This window comes from Sus scrofa, chromosome 4, assembly GCF_000003025.6.
Source record: "Sus scrofa isolate TJ Tabasco breed Duroc chromosome 4, Sscrofa11.1, whole genome shotgun sequence".
Lineage (NCBI taxonomy): Eukaryota > Metazoa > Chordata > Mammalia > Artiodactyla > Suidae > Sus > Sus scrofa.
The window spans coordinates 97,367,372-97,389,107 of record NC_010446.5 but is presented as its reverse complement, the minus strand read 5'-3'; the positions used below and the strand labels follow the sequence as shown (position 1 = coordinate 97,389,107).

Genomic DNA, 21,736 nt, shown 5'->3' with positions numbered 1-21,736 from the left:
GGAGGCAGGTAGTGACGGTGGCTGCGGGTCCTGGCCAGGCCCAGCTCAGTCCCCGGGGCCTCCTGCCCGAAAACTCTGGCCGCGGCTTTTCCAGATCTTCCATCCCTCTCGATTTTCGCTCTTCCATCGTAATCTGTTCTGCCGTCACTTCTTTAGTTTAAGACCAGACCCTCCTGTGTGCGGGTAAGATGCCCCCGGGGTCACCCCCTAGCTGTCTCAGGAGACCAGCCCTGTGGTCAGAACAAAGGCCACGGGGCCCTCTCTCCTCATCCTTGAAGAGACTGTGTATGTGTGTGCACTCACCTTGCACCCCTCACAGGTGATAACCCCGTAGTGGATCCCAGACGACTTGTCCCCACAGATTTTGCAGGGGATCACTTCAATTTGTGCTGGAAGAGAAGAAGGGCAGGGGTCAGCCCGGGAGCCTTTGGTGCATCCTACCTCCTGTACCTGGGTGGAGATCTGGGGACATGGTGCTGCCCCCACTTCCCTCCCCCACTCCAGCTGGCTGATTACCTCTTGCAAGACGGAAGAAGGAATGAGTGGCAAATATCACTCAGTAAAGTGTCTGCGGAGGTCGTTTTTGTTTCAGGGGGCGGCTGGGAGTTATATCAGTTCTACGGGGGCAGAGAAAGCAGCTGCAGAGAGGCCACCTGCTCAACCCTTCAAGATAAAAAGCTCTAGTTGCCTCCCTCCTGCCTGGGGACCTAGGAGTCCTCACAGCTTCACAACACCTGCTTCCCGCCCCGGGGGCTTTCTCTGTGCTGCCTTCCCCCCACCTCCCTCACTGGGGCTCAGTCCCCCAGGGGAGTGTGGGGCATGGTGGGAAGATGTGGTGCACCAGGCAGGAGGCCCTGGGGGGGTCCAGGTAGAGGTGCCAGCCATCCTCAGCTGCACAGCGAAGGCTTAGGCAGGGGCCGCACAGAGACCAGGGGCCAAGGTGGCAGGGGCCCCAGAGAGGGTAGGAAGAAGCGGAGATGAAGCCCAGGAGAATGGGGTCAGCAAGCCAGCTCTGCTGGATGTCTGAGAGCCAGTGAGAGGATCAAACAGGGCTCCTACGTTCCTGGCCCCAGAGCAAAGGGTGGATCTATGTCTCAGCATATGAGAGTGTGTATGCTTCTGTGTGTACCAGGGCCTCTGTGTCCAATAAGACGCACACAAATCATGAACACTGGCTGGGCCTAGAGCCCATCAAATCCAACTTCTCTCCTTCACGAATGAAGGAAGAGGCCAGATAAGTCATTGGTCCAGGTTCCTACAGCTCGTTTACCCAGGAGCTGGGTCTCTATCCCAGCTCCCCATAGCTTTCCATTCTGCCGTTCTGTGTATATGGCTTCGGTGGGCATGTTGCATATTTGAAGGGGTACTTGTGTGTGTGTGTATGTGTGCCCATGAAAAGGACATGGATTTGTGAGCCACTGGGCGTGTCTGCTTGAGCCAGTGTGCACCCATGCATATTTGTGAGTTAGTTTCTGTTCACTGCCAAGACCCCCTCTTTCCCACTAGGCTCATTTGTAACCTGTGCCTGCCCCTTCCCGTCACTGTGGAGTCTGCTGGCCTCGGGTTTATCTCCTCTACTTTGTCCCATCCCTCTCAGTGCCCACAGCTCTCTGCTGGGTTTCAGGGACCGGTGGTTGGCCTCCCACCAGACCATTTATTTTTTATTTTTTATTTTTTTGCTTTTTTAGGACTGCACCCGCAGCATATGGAGGTTCCTAGGTTAGGGGTCCAATCGGAGCTACAGCTGCCGGCCTACGCCCCGGCCACAGCAACATCAGATCTGAGCCGAGTCTGCGACCTACACCACACAGCTCATGGCGATGCCAGATCCTTAACCCACTGAGTGAGGCCAGGGATCAAACTCGCAACCTCATGGTTCTTAGTCGGATTCATTTCCACTGTGCCACAACGGGAACTCCCCCAGCAGCCCCTCTTTGAAGAGACTGGGCAGAGTTGGGGTCCTCGCTATTTCAGGTGTTTTCGTCACTCCTAAGGGCATGGGGGTCTCTTCTCTGCCATCGCCGACCTGCTGCCTCCCCTCTGAGGGGATGTCCCTGGGGTGGGGCAGGCCATGAACGTGGTCTGGGACCGAAGCCCCTTCTCATCTCTGACCCATCTCCCCCCACCTCCTGGCCTGAGGGTCACAGGAAGCAGCAGCCTGCCTATTGGCTGTGAGCTCTCCTCTGGCCCAGGCCTAAAGCAGGCTGGTTGCGTGTAGGACCTGCTGACATGCGGTGAGGAGCGTGACCGTGGCTTGCCCACCCACCACGCCCTGAATGATTGTTTCCATCATCCTTAAACTGTCATCCCCTCGGGCTGGCTTTGAGCTGAGTCAGAGTAAGCAGCTGCCTCCTCGTGGGGGACAAGGCGCAGGGGTGTCTGAAATCCTTCCATTAGAACTTGGGTCTCTGCCCAACCCCCTCACAATAGGCTGTGATCATCCAGGACAGATGGCAAGGGAGCTTTCAGATTCTTTCCAGTAAGTTAAGAGCAGATTGGAATGAGTGGAGGGAAGAGAGAACTAGAGGGGATTGGGTGCCTGGAAAAGGAGCAGAGAATATGAGGCACCTGTGCATCAAGCCCCTGGGTTCTTTAGGCCTCAGTTCCCTGTTGGTAAAATCAGGGTAGGAGTCGCCTTCATTGGCTGTCCTCGGGCTGCTGCGCGGTAGCACATTAGGCACAGGGAAAAAGCGCAGCCACGAGTGCTATGTGTTGGCTCTTACCGAGCACCGCAGGCCAGAACCCAGAACACATCTGAGACCCGTAGAGTCCGCTGTCACCTTTCCCCAACGCCTTCCCCCTCCAGTGCTGTGGGCTCGCTCTCCACAGTGGCCTTAAGCCCAGAGAGGGCAGAAACCAACGTGGGTCACCCAAAAAAGTAAGCGGGAGGGAGACTAGGCCAAGCCACAGTGGGAACTCGGGCTCCGGCCCAGCAGGCAACCACAGGCCTCCCTGCCGCTTCCCTTCTCCAAGGGCCACATCCGTGTGCGTGTGTGCACCGACCACACGGGTGACCCAGACACATCTCTGCCCCGTGGGCTGACCCATTGCTGGTCCCGGCCCTAGGAACCTCACAACAGCATCGCCAAGACCTCGCCCTCTCATAGGACGATGTGGCTGGCCACGGACCCCCTTTTCAAATACCCGTGTGTGCGTGTGTGTGTGTGTGTGTGTGGTGTGTGTGGTGTGTGTGTACCAGCGTTTGGACCTCAGCCACCAGGCCAGCCACTCCCCCATGCTCCCCAACTGTAGCCTAGGACAGAGGTACACACAGAGAAAAGCACATAGGTTTAGGGGTTCTGAGCTAGAGGGTCTGAACCTCTAGCCTCAGAGCTAGAGAGACCAAGAGGTTCGAGACCAGGGGACAAAAGAGATAAACCCAGAGATGGAGAGAGAGCCGCGGAAACACAGAACACCCCACACTCGTGTCCTGGCTCCATGCCCAACCCCTGGCTCCATCTTATCCTGCTCCTCCCTCCTTGCCCTGCCACCTGTACCCCCGCAGGGCCATCTACCCAAAACCTCAAAGAGAAAGTACCGGTGCGCACCCGGGTGGCTTGGGGAGGAGGGGAGGGGAGAGAACGGGAAGGGGACTGGCAGAGCTGGCGGTGGGGTGAACCGGGCCTGAAAAACAGCTCGGATACCTCCCCTTCAAAACCTCCCCCCTTGAGTCCTGTCCCTGAAGTAACAGGTGGTGGGAACCCAGATTGGGGAGGGGAGCTGAGTAATCACAGGATTACTCAGGCTGTTGCCCGGGAGCCTGGCCTGCCAGGAACTTACCAGCTAAGGGCCTGCCGGTGCCAGGAACTAGAACCAAGCAGAGGTCAGAAACCCCTAGGCCAGCCCCTGCACGGTTCCCAGAGCAGCCCTCACTCTGCCCACCCTACCTCCTGCTTCGGGGAGATCTCCGTAGCTCTTTCTCAGGGTCCATCAAAGGACTCCCTCTAATTCCTAGGAGGGAGAACTGCCCAGGTGCGCACCATACCTCCTGTAACCACCTAGTGACTGGGTAACTCTAGACCTCTGAGTCCCAAACAAGATCAGCCAGGGATCTTGTTAAAATGCAGGTCCCTAGGCAGGAGGTCTGAGGGGGTGGCCCAGGTCCTGCATTTGAACGAGCTCTCCGTGGTGCCCAAGCTTGCTAGTCCTCACTCTATACTTTTGAGTAGCAAGAATTTCGTTCCTTGTCCTGCTTTTGGGCCAGGCTGCTTTTCCTGGGGCATAAGAGTGGGGTTGGCAGTCTCCTCCCCGGCCCATTCCTGTATCTTCCCTGCCATCCGGTATGGCTTCTGAATCTTCACGCTGACATGGTACCAGGACAAGAAAGTGACTCTCTTCCGGACCGCTTCGGGAATTGCAGGATGCCCAGGGGGCTTCCTCCGAGCACCTCCTACGTGGGGAAATACGGTAGAGACAAAGTAGGCTGCCCCCCACCTCCCTCCAGCCTCCTCTAATCTCACTCTTTTCACAGCTGCAAGATTCATTGATAGCGCTCTATGAATGCATCCAGAGCCTGGCCGGGTGCCACTTTAGGAAGCCAGCCCTGGGCCCTGTCCAGGTGCCTTATACCACAGAGAGGAAGTGGTAGGAGCAAAGGAGGGGCTGCAACCCAGGGGGATCTCTCCCCTCCAACCCCAGAACCACCCCAGCCCTGGTATAGAAGGGATGCAGAGAGAGGAACCTCACCGTCTCCTGCTGCCCCATCGGTCTAGGGCTGGGCCTCTCCTTTCTTCTCTGTTCCTCTCCTTTTCTCCAGTGGACATGGATTAACCAGGAATAATAATAATGATAGACACAAGCACTGGCCGAAACTTACATGGAAAGCCAGGCTTTGCATACATTTTTCATTTAACGATCACAACAATCCTGTGAAGGAGGCGCTATTTCTATTGTCCCCATTTTATGTGAGAAAACTGAGTCCTAGAGAGAGTAAGCGGCTTGACTAAGGTTACACAGCCAGAAGTGGCAGATCCAGCATGTGAACAGGTCTCTAACCCGAGAGCCCGTGTCCTCAGCCATAGATAGAGCCATATGCCCTATGAGGATGAGATGCCCAAATGCACTGGGCAGAGTGGCATGGGGGGGGGCAAGGTCACCAGAAGCAGGGGAAAGTGTGAGGTGAGGGGGTGGGCTAGGAACGACATTCAAGGATACCTGTGGAACTAAAGTCAGGACTCAGGTCTAGTCTAAGGATCCAGAGGGACATTATTCCCTCTGTCCCACACCTTTTTCTGTGGTGCCTGCCCCCTCCCGCCTTTACCCTTGGCTTCTAGGGCCAGGGAGGAATGGCTGGCCCATCCTACCAGAGCTCCTGACTTGGGAGATGACAGACCCCTTGGGGTGTGGATGGGCTCTTACACATCTCAGAGGGCCTCTCTGCAGCTACAAATGAGGGAGTGAGAAAGAGGAATGCATCTCTTTTCTTAGCTTAGCATCCCCCCACCCACCCCGCCCGCTCCCCAGAGCCAACACTCAGGCCCTCTCCCCACGGAGACCACAGCTCTGGCCAGGGGTCCCCTGGGTACCCCAGCCCGTTACCAGCCTCCCTCCTTTCTCAGCTCTCAGTTCCCGCAGCTTCTGCAAAGCTGGAAACCACAGCGGTGGGCTCCGCCGCAGAAAGCAGGAGGGGGAGGGTCGGGTGGGGGTTGGGAGGGAAGCAGTTGTACCTGGGGAACGCTCCCCCCACCCCACCCCCCCGGCCCGGGGCGAGAATTTTCTGCTGATACATCCAGATCCCAGGGCTGAGAAAGTAGTGAAGCTAAAACTCAGGTGGGCGATGGAGAGTCTGGGGTTTTGAAAAGCCACGAAAGACAGCCAGCCACCTGAAACCCCCTCCTGGTGCCCCCGCCACCCCCGCAGTCTGGGACAGGAGAAAGGAGGGGAAACAAAGAATTGAGTGAAAACAACCAGTGGATGAGGGAGGGGATGAATCACCAGGAGGAAGCTGTGAGGATGGGAACCCAGACAGTCACAGGCAGTGGCCATGCCGGCCTCTGGGGCCGCGTCTCCTTACCGGGTACCTCAGCTGCAGGGGACCTGTGGATCCGGAAGGACCCTGACTCTGGCCTCAAGCCCCTGCCCGGTTGCTCTCCCTCCCTGCAGACGGACCTCTCCATCCTTTCTGAGCCCAGAACCCCAGGGGCAGGGTTGCAGCAGGACTGGAGATCTCAGAAAGAACGAGTCAATGGAGGAGAGGAGGAGACCCCAGGGCTGCCTTTCTTGGAGAGCTCGTAGCATGGGAAAGTCCCTGTTCCCTGTTTGAGTCAGGGGCACAGAGGCCGGGGAGAGGGAGGGCGCCCCCGGGAGGGGCGGCCACACCAACGCCCATGTTTATGGTGATGGGACAGGCTGGGATGCTCCTGGCTGCTCGTGCCCTGGGCTGGGGGTGTTTGGGAGTCCCATTAGGAATGGGAAGACAGGAAAAGGCGAAGGTGCAGCAGTCATGCGAGGAAGGAGGGGGCCCTTTGTAAATCCTCAGATGGCCCTGAGCTCTCGGGATGAGGTCTCTGGCACCCTGGGACTTGGGAAGATTTCCGGCCCACGACTCCTCATTATCGTGACCGGGTTTGAGAAAGATCAGGGCACAGCAAAGATAGGCATGTGACCTCGTATCCCTCGTCCTCCACGCCTGCCATGCCCCGACTCAGATGCGGGGCCGCCCTCCCTCTGGCTGGCTGCGGAGTCTTTCTAGCTCCTTTCTACATTTCCTTTCTACTTAGCAGCAGGTCGCGGCAGAGAGCCTGTATCATTCTTTCAGAACCTCTAGAAATCCCATGCCTCCCACTTCCTGTCTTCCTAGGCCCGATCAATCCTCAGCGTCTCCCCTCTCCTGCCAGCTTTACGTCCTCTCCGTCTCTCCCTGCATCTGTGTGCCTGTCTTTTGCACACAAGTTCTGTCTCAGGCTTCACATAGCGATTTGGGCTCTCCTGGCGTTTCTCCAGTTATCTCTCTCTGGATATCACTCTCTCCCCATGCCATCTGAGTTTGGTCTCAGCATCCCTCTTTGTTTCTTGGTCTGCTGCTGCTGCTTGTGTGTCTGGCCCTAGGTCTTTGGTGTATCACAGTCCCAAGACCCCAGCTATGGTCAGAGAACATGGTGGTGGCTGGCACTGACTAGGGGGTTGGGGCAGTCTGATAATCTGGGGCTATGAGAGACCGGGGGATGTCCAAGTGAGAAGGACCAGTGGCACCAAGCCCCTGGACCAGCCCCTCTCCTGCTTACCAGCCCAGGGTGATATCATGCAGAGCTGCAGTATTTACCCGGCCAGTCCTGGGGATTCCTGCCCTCCTGCCAGGCTCTGAAGCACGCCCGATCACTGCTTCCCAGGGTGGATTTGCTGATTTGAGACTGTTTCTGGGAAGACTGGTCTGCTAACCTTTGCTGCTAATGGGAAGAAGCTAGAAGGGAAACCGAAGCTCCAAGGGGCCCATCTTCCCATGGATGGTGTTGGCTCTTCTCCTCGCCCCTCCTGACCCGCCCCAGCTTGTACACCTGCACTGGGGTCTCCGTCCCAGGCGTGGAAGTAGAGCCCTTTCCTTCCCTGGCCTCCTCTCCGTGTATCCTCCAGGAGAGCTGAGTTTTCTCCACTGCCTTTAGAGGTACTTAACTCGGAGAGCAGGCCACTCTCCTTGGTCCTGGGCCCTCAGAACTGGGAGCCTCTCCATAGGTGATTTTTGTTTGAAAATTCAGCTTGTTTTGCAGAAGGGGAGATAGAGGCTCAATGGCTGGCCTAAGGCTACAAGGCTCATCAGTGACGGACGTGGCACCAGAACCTGGTCTTGAGTCTCTCAGCTGACGGGTCTTTCCAGGACCCTTCTGTGGGTTGTGGGAAGGCCCCGGGTTGAGGCAGGGGCTGCCTCAGGCCACAGGGACGTGGGGCTTCCCTTTTCTTCCTTCACCCTGGGCTCGAAGAGGTTCTCTGGCCTCCTTTACCAGGGTGGTTGCCCTGCCCACCCCTAGTCCGCTAGAAGGCAGGGACCCCAGCCATCTGCCCACCAGCAGTTGGCCCATGGCTCTGCCAGGATAGGGGTGAAGCTGAAGGCTTTTTGCTCCCATCTCTTCTGCCTGAACCATCTCCTCAAATGGGCATCTGAACCCGGGGTGGGCCACCCGCACCTCTCACACACACACACACACACACACACACACACACACACACACACACGCACGGCACCCTGGCTGGAGTCCACTTGGGCCTCACGTCCCTGCATTGGGCAGAGAGTGTGGTGGTTCTGAGGCCTGGATGCTGGGGTTCTGACCCCCTCTGCCTGACCTCGCTTTACTCTCAGTATCCTGCTGCTTTAGGGCCTATCAATTCCGCTGCCTCCTTTCTCACCCCATTCTCAGGCAGCCTGGAGGCTTGGAGGGAAGGAGCCGAAAGAGCAAGTTCAGGTTCGCTGTTAATTACCAACCTCCACCTACTAGAGCTGTGTGCCTGAGGTGGAGCCCTCGGCCACTCTGGGTCTCAGTCTCTTGTCGTCAGAGGCCGGGTACCCCAGATGCTCTTGGAGATTCTGTCCAGAGCCCATGACAGAGGAGTTCCTCAATAGTTCCTTTACTGTGGCTGCTCTAAGAGAACTGTTGGGGGAGCAAGACCCCCTCCCCAACTACTCCACCCATCTCCCAACAGACCTTGGCCTTGACTGGGAGGCACCCTGCTAAGGAAGAGCACTCAGCTTTGCTCGCACTGTTCCCAAGATGCCCCTCCTTTCCAGAGGATGGGGGATGACGACTGGCCCCAGGTTCTCCTCTCCCGGGTGGCCCCATTCACTTACTTCTCATGACTGAGCCGTGGGCTTTGCCGACTGGGCTCCCGTCCTTCTTAGCGGGGGGTGGTCCAGGGATGGGGTGCAGCTGGCAGCGGGGTTGGGGGTGAGGCCCTCTCAGCAGAGCCTCAGCCTGCAGCTCTGCACCTAGCTCTCCCCCAATGCTTCTGGGCAGGGGGGTTTAAGCTCCGCACCACACAGGTGGCCGAGTGACAACCCCCCCAACTTTACCACCCCCCACCCCCTGGGGTGCAGTGGGTAGGATGACAGGCGCTTCATGTGGCCAATCTGGGCCTGGGGCAGGGTGTGAGGGGTGGGGCAGCCAATCGCAGGGGGCGTTGGAAAATTCCAAAACCACATGCGACAGCCACACGCGGTAAAAGCTGTTTCCACCCGCCTGGGTCGTTCTGGCTGGGGAGCCGGAATGGAGCTCACAGGAGCCTGGGGCCAGGCCCTTACTCCCCCTCCCCCCTGAGGACCCCGAGCCTGACCCTCTTTGCCAGGTGACTCCAGGGACAGGGATGTTTCTAGAGGTAAGTCACAGAATGTCTGCCTGGGGCGGTGGCGTGTGCCACCTGCGACCTTGTGGACTGCCAACAGCTGTGCTCAGTGAGACACAGTCTGGGAGGCTCCCCCACCACCAACTCTGCTTACGCCCTCCCTACAGACCCGGAGCACACTCTGGGCTAGGGAATAAATGATAGTAGTAGCCGGAATAATCATTAGACAAATGCCACTGTCTGTAGGAGGGGTTAGTGTGTCAGAAATTTCCCCAGGAGCAAAACTGCTGAAATTGGAATGCAGATGCTGCTGCTGCTGATACCACTGAACTGTGTGCCAGAAATGGTTCCGAATGTTTTACATGGATTGTCTAATCCCTGCAAAATACTTTATGAGGTAGGTGCCATTATCCCTATTTCAAAGATGAGGACAGTGAGACACAGAGAAGTTAAGCCACTTCCCCAAAGTCACACAGCTATGCGGTGGAGTCAGGATTCAAAAGCAGGCAGTTGGGCCCCAGTTCCCACCTGAGGAATGGGATGGGATCCCTGGTTCAGGTCTGCTTATGAGGGTGTCTCAGCCTGGGCGGTCTCCTTCTGTTTGAGTCTATAGAATTTCTTGGTCTAGGGGTCCTTCTAGGGGGCTAATACCTCTCTCTCAGAGGCCCTCTCAGCCTCATATCTGCTCTGCCGGGTACCTCGGCCTGCGGGTTCTCTCTTCAAGGCCCCTTAGCAATCAGGCCTCCTCTTGGTCTGGGGTTCCCCGTTGGGCTCCTCCCTTTTGGGGTTGTCTCCATTCCAGAGCCTATTTTTCAGAGCCTCTCGGCCTGGGGGAGGTGTTACTCTCTTCCGGATTCTCCAGGCCAACCCTCCTAAGAGGTCTCTGACTCTAACGACTTTTCAGCCTGGCACAGGCCTTTGCCTGCTGGCCTTCGGGCTCTAGGGAGCTGGGCAGTGGGTTGGGGGAGGGGCTGTCAGCCCCTCTTCTTCTGAGGACACTCACATGTTGGGGGGTGAGATGGCCGTGCGATTGCACAGGGCCAGTGGGTTAGGAAGGAGATAAGGGGGTGTGGTCCTGGTCGAGGTTTCTGTGGTGAAGGGTTAAGGGTAGGAATAGAGTTCAGCCTCTTCCACTTCCAGATGCTCCGAAAGTCCCCCTTCTCCCCCCACCCACATATGGTCCCTGGCCCCCCTCCCCCAGCTCACCCGCGTCACTCCATGACCCGCTTTCCTCCCAGGGCCCTGCTCAGCATTTCCGTGGGGCCCTGTGGCTAGGGGCAGGCGAGGCACCGATCAGGATTGTGCTGAGCAAAGCAACCCCCCACTCAGAAGGATGTAGCCTCCTGGTGCCCCCCCAGCCCCTGTCTGACCAACTCAGGGAGGAGGGTGATGCTGTTGCCCCCCGAGAGCTCTCTGCTGGCAACGGGGAGCTCTAGGCAGTTCTGGCAGAGGGAGGAGCCCAAGTGAGCTCAGGAAGAACTGGTAGGCAATCTAAGGGAGGGCGGCCTCTCCTGCCCAGGAGGGTCCTTGTCAATTCAGGGATGCTTAGAAAGCCGACCCCAGAGGGCTCTTAGCCTGGGAAGGGCTTGTTGATGGGACATAAGCTTTGAGCATAAGGTGCAGTAGGTGCATTTTCTGGAGGAGCAGCCTCTCCCACAAACCAGGAGGATAGATCTGATGTGCTGAGACGTCCCCAGAGAGGATGCTTACTTGCTAGCCTCCATGCGAAAGTGCTTCCTGAGCTCTAACCCCTTTCTCAGCTGCTGTAGCCTCGGGCTTTCAGGGCCCCAGGACCCAGAGTGTTCCTATCCCTACAGAGATGAAGGCTTTCCTGCTCTCCAGCCCTGCACAGCCTGGCCCCAGGCTTGTTCACACCTTGGGATGTGTTAACCACAGAGATGAACACCAAACCTGGGCTTGCCGCCACAAAGCCTGGTGCAGGCTCCCTGAGCCCCTGAGGTCACCCTGCCTCCCCCATCTGCCCCTGCTCTGGCCCAGCGGTCTGCCCCACCCCCTTGCGTCTCCTGGGCGCCCTTTCATTGTTCTCTCCTTGATTCTTTGCGATGTTCCCTCTCACTCTTCTTTTTTTTTTTTCCCTACGCCAGAGCCACAGCAAAGCCAGATCCGAGCCACATCTGCGACCTACACCATAGCTCACGGCAATGCCGGATCCTTAACCCACTGAGCAAGGCCAGGGATGGAACCCGCAACCTCATGGTTCCTAGTCGGATTCGTTAACCACTGTGCCACAACGGGAACGCCTCCCCCGCACTCTTCAGGCTTCCTGTCTCCCTCTGTTGCCTGGATCTTGAGGTTTCTTCAGCCCTCCCTCTCCCTTCCTCATCTCAGCCATCTCCGCCTAGCAAGGCGCAAGCCATTCATCCGCACGGGCTGGCTGGAGCCCTTGCTGAATTCTTTGTCCTCTCCCCAGACCCCAGCACCAGCTCTTATCCCAATCCTCTACTCACAGGTGTGGGTCTTCTTTGCAGCCAGCAGCTCTATAAGGAGAAAAGGGGGGGGGGTCAGGGTCAAAAGCCGAGGACCATAGTGGACTCCCCAGTGCCCAGGCCCCCACCCCACCTCATTCCTTCCCAGCAGAACGGCATCTGAGGAGAAGGTGGGACCACCCTCCACTGCACCCTCTCTTCACTCTCGGCCCTATGGTCACCCAAGGACTCTTCCAGGTCCTCAAAAGTGCAGGCTCCTCACCACTCTGGGGCTTCTCTACACTATTCCTCCTGCCCGGAATGTCCCTCCCTGGCCCCTCGTCCATCTAGCCAACTTCTCATCCTCCAGCGTCCCGATCATGTCTTTTCCTTGGAGAAGGTAAGCATGCCCTTCTCCCTTGTCCTTGCATTTACTCAGCATCAGGCATTTGATTTCCTGGCACTCACCACATCATCTCACCGCTATAGCTGTGTCACTACCTGTGAAACGGGGCTTTCCTGTGAGACAGTAAGCCCCATGGAGGCAGGGACTGTGCCTGCCTCGTTCACATTGTTATTCTGTAGTGCCCGCCCCATTACAGGTGCACAGTATTCTGCAGCCAGAGTTAAATCTCTTGGTTGCTTATTTGTGCCTGAAGGCACCTGGGAATTTCAGAGGTGTGGGGGTGGAGAATAGGCTAGTGAGGCTATTAAGAGGAAGAGGGAGAGCTTCAAGCACGGACTCCGTTTGGCCTTCCACAGGCTCTGGCTCCACTGGTCCATGAGCTTGCAGAGGAAGGAATCCCTTCCTGTTGGTGTGTGTGGCTGGTCCAGGTGGAGAGCAGGCAGTGCTGAGCTAGGTGAGTTGATCTGGGGTGGGCAGGGAGGCATAGCCCGCCAGAGGGAAAGCCTTAGCTAGAGTATCATTGCAGGGGGCGGGGCGGTGTCATTCATTCATATGGTGAGCTTTTATTAAACACCTACCAAGACCCTGGGAAGAAGCCTCCCCAGGGCCAGACCTTGGTGCATTTCCCACATCCATACAGCAGCTCCTCACAGAGCACAGGGCTAGTCTTTCCTTTCAGAAAACGCTGCAGGCCTGCCTTATGCCCCAAGTTTCTCTAACTTCTGACTCTGCTCTCCGGTTATTTTTTTCCTTCCGTTTGTCCAATCCTTGACACCTCCCCCCTCTGCCCCCGACCCCGCACTGTCCCTCTGCCCAAGAGATGCTCCCTCTAACAAGCTTCCTCCACTGGGCTGAGTGGGGGTGATTGGACTTGAAGGCCCAGGCTCCGCTGGGGTAGGGTGGGGGGAGGTGCCCAGGGAGGGAGTGGCTCCATCCGGCCCCTCCCGCCTCCCCCCACCCCGCTGATCCTGCCTGGCCCCACCCAGCTTCCTCCCTGACGTGGCACTGTCTCTCTGGCCTCCAGCCTTGCACCTCAGAGCAGTCCTGGGGTGGGAGCGCTCCCCTCTTGGCCCCGGCAGTGGAGTTCTTCCTCCGCCAGGTGGCCCTGGAGCGTTTCCCCTCAGTGCTCACACCTGACCGAGCTTGTGGCCATGGGAGAGGCTGTTAGACCATCCGTGGGGCCAAGGTCCGCCCGAGTCTCTGTCCGCCGCTGCCCCTGGCCAGGTGCCCCACATTCTTTGCAGAAATGAAACCCCACACCGGGGAGGAAAGTGCTGGGCCCGTGGGTTACGGGCAGCAGACAGGGTGCTATTGCTTTCTCCCCCACCCTCTGTCATCCTTAAAGGCAGGGCAGCTTCCTCCATTGCTGGATGAACAGAAGGTGGATGGCCAGCCTCCCAGCCACTGCTGCCCAGAGCGGGTCCCAGCCAAAGGAGCAGTGCCCGCTCCTCCTCCCAGGGGGCGCTCACACTTGGCAGGGCCTGGCCCTGTGCGGCGCTTCCTTCTTCCAGCTTCCCGACTTGGCTCTCCTCCCCCATCCCACCTGTCCCTTCCCTCCTTGCTTCTCCCTTTCTTTCCCCTCCGTGTGCTTCCGGCTTCTCCCGCTTCGCGTTTCTCCTCCTCCGGTCTCTCCTTCCGTTTCTATGGAGACCTGTCCTGTCTCACCGTCCCGCCTTCGCCGGCCAACCCCTCTCTCCTTCTCTCTCCTCTTGCTCCTCCCCACCTCCTCACTTCCCAACCAGTCTCTTCCCACCTCTCCCTGTCCCCTGAACTTCCTGGCAGCCCCTGCCACCTGCCTGCAGGGCCGTAGGGCCTCTTACCCCTCGAGGCTCGGTGGTGTCTCTGTGGGGCCCTGTCCATGGGGCAACTCCCTGGGTGCCGTCCTTGCTGCCCTGGCTGCCCAGGAGGGCAGGGAGCAGGGCCCAGGGGAGGGAAGGGGGGAGGGACAGAGCACCTGGCCCGGCAGCAGGCAGGGGAAAGGAGTGGCTGGCAGAGTGTTTTGGCATCAGAAAGGGACAAGAGGAGACACCGGAAGAACAAAGTTTAAGCCTTGGGGAGAAACAGGGTAGGTGACGGGAAGGGTGCTCACATTTATCGATGGACGTGTGCTGTGTATAAATCTATGATTTTCTCCGATCCTCCCAGCATCCGCCACGAGGCAAACATAGTTGCTCCAGATAACTAGGTGATGCTCCTAAGTGAAGTGATGGTCAAAGATTGTCCCGACTTGCCCAAGCATTTGCATAAGGACCATAAGTGGCTGAGCTGTGCATTGAACACAGGTCTTGCTGACTTTAGAATCATATGCTTTCTACTTGACCAAGACAGGTGATAAGATCAGGGGAGTTGGGGAGGGGAGAGATGAAGATAGGATGGTTTATCTGGGGGATGGGGTCTCTTCTCCAGGATGAGGTCAGAGTCATCCCAGTGGTTTCTGGGTTCCTTGAGGCCTCTGCCGGCTTAGCCTCTGCCATTTGCTGCCCTTCTCTAGAATTCCCTGGCTCCCTGATGCCTCCATATCCTCCCAGTCTTTTGGGGTCGGGGGCAGGCCTGGAGTTGTTTTTGGGGGCACAGGAGCCATGGGAGACGTGCTACACTGCACTAGGTACAGGAAGGAGACCTCCCCGCACCCCGATCCCCCATCACTGAGCAGGGCTCTTCAGGGCAGGGGGCACAGGATGAGGCTTCTGTGAGTCCTGGATGCTTCTATTCTCCTGCCCAGCCTCGGCCCAGAGTTTGATTAGCTGGGCCTGGCTCTCCTGGTTACCCAACAGGCCGGCTGGCCGGGGGCCAGGCTGCAGTGGGGAGGCTCCCTGGCACCTCCTCCTGCTCTCACTCCCAGCTGGTAAACAGCAGAGCAGGAGCCAGCCACGCCTCAGCCTCGTGACGGCAGCCCACTCCCCCCAACCTTGTGCACGTGGCACCTGGCGTGGAGAGGGCAGGCAGCTGTCCCTTTCCTCGCCTGCCCTCCCATCTCACCATCCTCCACTCTTACCCCATCCTGGAACTTCACACGGAGCACCTCCAGCACCTCCATTCCTGGGTAGCTCCCAGACTCTCCCAAGGGCTGTAGCTTATGAGACAGAGGTAGAGAAGGACTCTCCACCTCCTAGGATGGTTGACAAAGGGGTAGGGAGTGGGGAAGAGTGGACGGAAACTCGTGGGGATCTTCTTGTACGGAGAGAGAGTCTGAGGGCATGTGTCTGTGCCTCTGAGCCTCTGATTAGCCCCGTGTCCTTTTGGTAAATGGGTGGCCCACGCATCTGTGTACCTTTCTCTGCACAGAACAGGATGTTGGTCTGTTTGGGGGCTCAGCCCCTTGGGCAGGCTTGGAGTAAGAGGCAAAGTTCTCTGAAGCACCCCTGAGGCCAGTGTCACAAAGACAAGTAGAGCCAGCAAGAGGCAGAAGGAGCAGCGCGCAGGGAGTGCTGGGGCAGTGCTGCCCTGCTGCTCCCTTCCCGCCACCGATGACTGGCTTTGCTTCCACTCAGTGTCCTCTCTGTGCCTCTCCCTGCCAAGCCCTTCCCGCCTGTGGCTCTTCTGTTTTCTGTGCTTCTGTAGCTCATTCCTCTCCCTCTTTTCTCCTTTTGAAGCCTCTCCTCTGTGACTCTGGGTTTTTTAGGTTCCTTCCTGACCTCCCAATCATGGGCAGAGTAGAGGTCATGAGTAGAGTGCCTGGAGATGGGCACTTGGCCTTGGCCTTGTGCCAGGCAGCCCTGCCCACCCCAGATGCCACAGGTCTGGCTGCCTCTCCCAGCCACACCACTTCATGCCACTTCCAGAGGTGGGAAGGGAGGGACTGGTGGTTGGGAAGACAGGGTCCTGGCCTCTAGGCCTCAGCCAGTCGCATGCTTCCTAGACATTCTCATATCTCTACCCCCTCGTTGCCCTAAGCGTGGATGGCTGGTGTTCTTTCTTCTTGGGGCAGAAATGTACGGTGAGCATCCTTTTGGGAAGTCCCCCCTCATGCCTCCCCTTCCCCCCTCTGGCTCCAATCACAGCCCCTTTTCTGGAGGAATCTGTCCTTTCAAAGCAGGGCAGTGGTTATTTCCCTCTCACATTCTTACGCAAGGAAGAGGCTGATAGGGATCAGAGACCATTTTCACCCCCCACGTGCCCAAGTTCCCTTATCAGGCTGGGGAATCTCAACGCAGAGGGCAAGCAGCCTGGAGGGGGTGGAGGGGGGGTGGCGGCTTGGAACTGGGGAGCAGTCACCAACTTCTCTTTCCCTTCCTCCCCACCCCTTAAACCACAGAAACCACTTAAAGCTCAGTGCAGGCCTGCCCCTCCTGAGAGGGTCTGAGCTGTAAAGGTGGAAAGCGTGTGGGGCCTGGGCAGCCTGCAAGCCACATACCCCCTCAGCTCCACCTTTCAAGGGCCACCCCCACTGGGAAGCCTGATCCTGTGGCGATTAGGAACACCTTTCTTTGGGTTCTCCCTTAGAGGTCCCTGCCTGGGGAGACCTCAACCCACTGTGATGACTCAGGGAGGGGGTCCAGCCCCCTCCACCATTAAAAAAAGGACATCTCAGGCTCTACAAACATCTGTAGATCTCACAGCTGCCACCCCTCCCCTTTCCTGGTTGCAAAGGCCACTGTGGGTGGAGGGACCAGTGGGAGTTTGACCCAGCGCCTGGCCCTGAACTTTCCATGTCACCCCACCTGTACCCTTCATCTGTCAATTAGCATTTGTGGCCACTTAAGCTCGGACACAGCGGGAGCTCTGATTTTTGGAGCCAAAAGACTTGAATAAGAACATAGCCCAGTACTACTGTTTGTAATCAATTACCACATCATTAAAAAGGGGACAATAGGAGTTCCCGTCATGGCGCAGTGGTTAATGAATCCGACAAGGAACCATGAGGTTGCGGCTTCGGTCCCTGCCCTTGCTCAGTGGGTTAATGATCCGGCGTTGCCGTGAGCTGTGGTGTAGGTTGCAGACGCGGCTTGGATCCCGCGTTGCTGTGGCTCTGGTGTAGGCCGGTGGCTACAGCTCCGATTCGACCCCTAGCCTGGGAACCTCCATATGCCGCGGGAGCGGCCCAAGAAATAGCAACAACAACAACAACAAAGACAAAAAAGAAAAAAAAAAAAAAAAAAGGGGACAATAATGTCTATCCAGACTTACGTCTGTGAACAGGCTTTGAGGCTAGAGCAGTCTGAACACAGGAGGGGTTCTTACAACTTTACTTGCCCCAGGGCATGCTTCTGTGGCTTTAGCTAGCCAGGAAGTTCCTCCTGGGACATTGCGGTCCCCCAGGGTGGGGGTGGAGGTGGGGACAGGTGCCAGCTGTGGATGCGGAGTGAACTGCTCCTGAGAGGAGTGGACTTGAATTCTCACCTCACAGCCTCTTCGGAGCGGCAGGTGGGATAGGGGTTGTGGATGAGTCAGTCCTAAAACTTCCCTGCAGCCAGGGCCGAGCCCCAGGCCCGTTTACTTAACCTCCCGGATTTATCTCCTTGCGGAACCCACCTTACGGAGCGGTGGCAATGATTAACTGACAGAGCAAGTAAAGTACAGGACCTCCTGGTACAAAGTGCTGTGGTTAAAAAGAGATGTTTTGGTCCCTTCCTCCCTCTTTCCATTCTTATAATCCTCCCTTCTCTTCATCAGATCCCCTTCCTATGCCCCTTTCCTGCTGTATGTTTCTTTAGAAGTATTACCAAGTAACATTTTTGCATTTTATTCATTTTGTAACCTGTCTGATCCCTCTGTCTGTTTTGATCCCTGCTGTACCCAAGGCCCAGCGCCCCCTGGCCCTCTCTAGGCATTTGTGGAAGGAATGCATGAATGAAGGGTAAATGGCCTCTACTTTTCTTTCCAGCTGCTTTCAAATGGGCATCGAATCCAGGTGCTCACCTAAGAGGTTGTTAGGGGAGGATTTGTGGCTGAAGTAGCACAGGACGAGGGACAGAGCTGGACCTACGGGTGGACTTCACGGGCTGAAAAGATTGGTGAGCTATCATCCCAGGGAAGGAAGTGATCTGACTGGGAGTTGGCAGCTGGCACTTAGGACTGCTCAAGTTAAGTGATTAAGAGCCCAGATTCTAAGGCGAGACTCTCTGGGTCTGAATCCTGGTTTTACGCCAAACTGAATGGATAAACCCAAGGTCACACTGGATAACAATATTCACAGTAGTACTTACCCCACAAGGGAGTTGCTGACAAATTGTTGGAACAATTCCTTGAATGGTGATAATCGATACTCTTTGGGTAGCTGTTAGCACCTAATATTATTTGATCAATGCTACCACCTGGTGGACATTTGGAGCAAGACTTCTGGGGGACAGGGACAGGGGTGGGGGAGTGGGGGGTGGAGACGGAGGAGGGGGGATGGGGGACGGCGGGGGGGGGGGGGAATGGGGGGGGACCTAATCAAGAGAGGGAAGAGGAACTGAGGAGCAATCTGAATGGAAGTGCATGCATTATGCTAGCATTCTGCTGAGCTTTATCTGGATGCAGCAGGCTTGGCTCTGGTTAGGGGCCCTGGGCAAAATGAGAAAGGGCCCGAGAAAGAGGGAAAAAGAAGCTGGGTTGGCACAGTGCCTCCCTTCCTCCCTCCCTTTCTTCTTTCTTCCTCCAAGCCTAGCCTGAGCCAAGAGGAACCAGCTCCAGGGAAGGTGAGGTGAGTGAGAAGAAGGTCACTGCTGACGTCAGGGACATTCAGGTAGGTGGTAAACACGATGTGACCTACATTTATCCATCTTCCACATTCTCCTCCTACTCACCCGGTAGCCCTTTCCGGGCATCCCTGAGAACAGCACGCGCAGTTCAGAGGGACGCTCTCCTCTCCCAAGCCCTTAGTCCCTGGGACATTGAGATTGGTCTGGCTCTTGGCTCCAGCCTTACCCCTCAGAGTGGCACAGGTGCAGAAGGCAAGAGAGAGGACACCCAAAGGCGTGGTGTGCTAGTCTGACATCTCCTGACTCACTCCCAAGGTGCAGAAGTTTCGTCTCTCTTCAGAACAGATGTGGGCCGAAGTGGTGCGGTAGATGGGTGGGGAGTGCTGGCTTCCCCTTGTGCAGCCCCAAGGAACCCCAGGGGAAGGTGGCTTATGATGGTTTCAGCCACAGAGCTTTTTTCTGGAGTGACTCAGTAATTGGACGGCCCCCTAAAGGGGCAGGGGCCTTGCTGAACAGGGAACCTAGGACCCGTCCAGCCCAGACCTACAGAACTAGTGTCAGTGTCTCTTGGGGATGGAGGCCGGCATTCTTTCCGCATGTTTAACAAGCTCATCCAAGTTGATGTCTGGCTAGTGTGACTCATTCAGTTCGAGAATCACTGCTAAAGGCCTGCTCCAATTCAGACAACCCAAATGAGCTTCCTCCATCCCTTGTATGGCCAGGGCAGAGGGAGCATAGGCTGCAGTTCTAAAAGCCCAGGATATGCCAATAAGGGGAGAGATCCCGCTAGAGACAAACGAGCATTTTATTAGCAAAAATAAATACATGCCCCGCAGATGGGAAGATCCAGTGGGCGAGACAGTCTCTCAGGCTAAAGGCTGAGATGGGCAGGTGCCAGGGAGGTCCCGGGACCTAGCCCACCACCCAAGGGAGGCAGCAAGGCAATAAGGGGCGTCTCACACTCCCCCAGCAGCACGTCCCTGCGGAACCCCGCGCCCCTGTCCAGCACCTTGGCCCTCAGACTGCGAGTGGCCAGGTCTGGTGGACCGAGCCCATCAAAGAAGAAGTCCTCGTTGAAGATGGGGTTGGCGCTGCATTTGACCACTCGGCTCCGCTGGCCCCGAGGCCGGACGCGCGGCCGCAACCTCAGCACCACGCAACAGCCGCCGCCGCCGCACCCGGGGCCGGCCCGCGGCTCGGGCAGGCCCTCGGCGCTCACCAGGCGCAGCCGCAGCCGCCCATGGGCGGCCTGGTACTCGGCGGAGAACCGCAGCTGCCCGCCCCGGGGCTCGAGGCGCAGCACGCTCTCCTTGGTCGGCCGCAGCTGGCAGCACAAGAAGTCGAGGTGGAAGAGCGGCGGCGTGGGCGGCCCCGCGCGGCGCGGCGTGTAAGGGCTGGTGTCCGCCGAGCTCGCCTCCTCCGGGGACAGCGAGCACGGCCTGGGCGGCCGGGGCCGGTCGGGGCCTGGCCGCGGCGAGCCAAAGGGAGACGAATCCGGCGACGAGGCGGTGTCGCTGTCCGGGGCCCGGCAGAGGCGCAGGTCCGGGGCGGAGACGTGCAGCCGGGACTGCGCGGGGGACAGCCCCCCGGCCGGGGCGGGCGGCGGCGAATGGAACAGGGACTCGCGCCGGCGCGTGTGCGGGCTCTCGGGCAGGAAGGCCCAGCCTTCGCGGCCAGCCAGGTGCGGCAGCGAACAGGCCGTAGGGAGGCCGCGCCCGCCCGCGTCGCGCCCGCCCGGGGGCTCGGCGCCTCCTGGGTCGGAGAGCCGAGGCGGGATGATGAACTGCGGGATACGATCGGGGGTGAGGACGTTGGGGCAGGCGCGAGCCAGCTGGCCGGGGGTGCGGCGCTTAGGAAACAGGCTGGAGGGCGCCCACCGAGCCCGAGACTCCGCCGCCCCCACCCTGTAGCCAGCTTTTTCCAAGAGCCACATGCGGCGGGGCAGGGGGCTGAAAGTCTGAATTCTCCGAGGCCGAGAGGGTCCAAATCCAGCGTCTCGTAAGGAGGCCTGGCCGAGAAAGGAAGGGGAGGGCGAAGTGGGTGATGCTGCAAACACCTGGTGGTCCGCAGCCACTCCCTTCTTTAACGACCCACAGGGAGCACTGGTCCCTGTTTGAGCTGAGGTGGGGGGTGGGAGTGGGGTGGGACAAAAGGCGGCAAAGTCTGGGGGCCCCTGGCTAAACTGTCACATTTTCAGATCAGGCCTTGGACATCCGAGTACACAGATTCTCTCATTGGTAACAAAGATGTCCACCCACTCCGGAGGTAGAAGGCTGAACACTCATTAGAACGCTAAGCTTCTCTTAGAATAGAGTAACATCTGCATTATCAAAAGATCTGTAACCACAAGCTCCCACCCAGATCCAGAATCCCAAACATATACAAGCTCCCCCAAGAGACATCCTGCGGGAAGACTCAGGCTCTCCTACTAGGCCCGATCTGGCACCCCCTGGGACACCTCCACGCCCAGCTTCCCTCCCCTGCGGCAGGGCTAGCTTCTCAAGCTGAGCCATCCTTCGGCCCTATCCCCACCTGCCTTCTCTTGCTCCTCCCTCGCCTCCTGAGTTGTTCCAGGCCAGAAGCAGACTCGCTGCACACTTGGCTGCTGCCCTGCGAGCACCCAGAGCTGCTTCAAGGAGATGTACCTTTGCGGGGCACAGGATCCCACCCCCCTAAGGCCCTGTCCGTCCTGCTCCCTGCCTCCTAGCCCTACCTCATCCCAAGTCCGCAGCGCGGGCCCAGCGGTTGGGCCGTCCCTCCCTCTCTCCACTCCTTTTCTCCCTAGGAAACCGCTGAGCACAAAGGCAGCATTGATTCTCCACCACCCGTGAGGGGACTCTGGGAGGCCCGGCCGCCGCCGCGCGCTGCTTACCGCACCCTCTCGCCCGCACCTGGGGGAGCACGATGTTCCGACCTTCTGCTTGGGAGTCTGAGCCCACTGCAGCGGCTCCGTCGGCACCTGGAGGGCAGGCCTCACCTGCGAGCCGCCTCTGGGTCCTGGCCTCTGGCCAGGA

At 58.1% G+C, this 21,736-nt stretch overlaps 2 protein-coding genes and 1 long non-coding RNA gene across 15 annotated transcripts in view; 1 reads left to right on the top strand and 2 right to left on the bottom strand.

Annotated features, from left to right (window-relative positions):
* Positions 1 to 14,436, bottom strand: part of RORC (RAR related orphan receptor C) — a 24,346-nt gene extending 9,910 nt beyond the window's left edge. For 4 of the 13 annotated variants that reach the window (XM_013997125.2, XM_013997126.2, XM_013997127.2 and 1 more), the window contains exons 1-3: positions 13,896 to 14,007; positions 11,736 to 11,765; positions 304 to 389 (exon numbers count right to left, since the gene is read on the bottom strand). In XM_013997125.2, the coding sequence (XP_013852579.1) occupies positions 304 to 389; positions 11,736 to 11,765; positions 13,896 to 13,959 (180 nt within the window). In that variant the 5' untranslated portion in view covers positions 13,960 to 14,007. Of the gene's footprint in view, positions 1 to 303; positions 390 to 516; positions 618 to 8,776; positions 9,019 to 11,735; positions 11,766 to 13,895; positions 14,042 to 14,188 lie in introns of those variants that run through there. The other 9 variants (XM_021089851.1, XM_021089852.1, XM_021089850.1 and 6 more) reach the window with 6 other exon arrangements.
* On the top strand, positions 11,754 to 21,620 carry LOC110260324. Its single transcript, XR_002343438.1, has 4 exons — positions 11,754 to 12,553; positions 17,924 to 18,053; positions 18,684 to 18,766; positions 21,508 to 21,620. It is a non-coding gene; the product is annotated as an uncharacterized LOC110260324 (long non-coding RNA).
* C2CD4D (C2 calcium dependent domain containing 4D) lies at positions 19,510 to 21,736 on the bottom strand. The gene is made up of 2 exons (XM_005663439.3): positions 21,614 to 21,736; positions 19,510 to 20,730 (listed from the first exon to the last, which is right to left on the bottom strand). Exon 2 carries the CDS (start codon positions 20,653 to 20,655, stop codon positions 19,594 to 19,596), a length of 1,062 nt encoding a protein of 353 aa, XP_005663496.1. The 5' UTR covers positions 20,656 to 20,730; positions 21,614 to 21,736; the 3' UTR covers positions 19,510 to 19,593.

Coding starts and splice junctions, on each gene's coding strand:
- C2CD4D (XM_005663439.3), bottom strand. CDS start 20,655: ATGTGGCTCTTGGAAAAAGCTGGCTACAGGGTGGGGGCGGCGGAGTCT.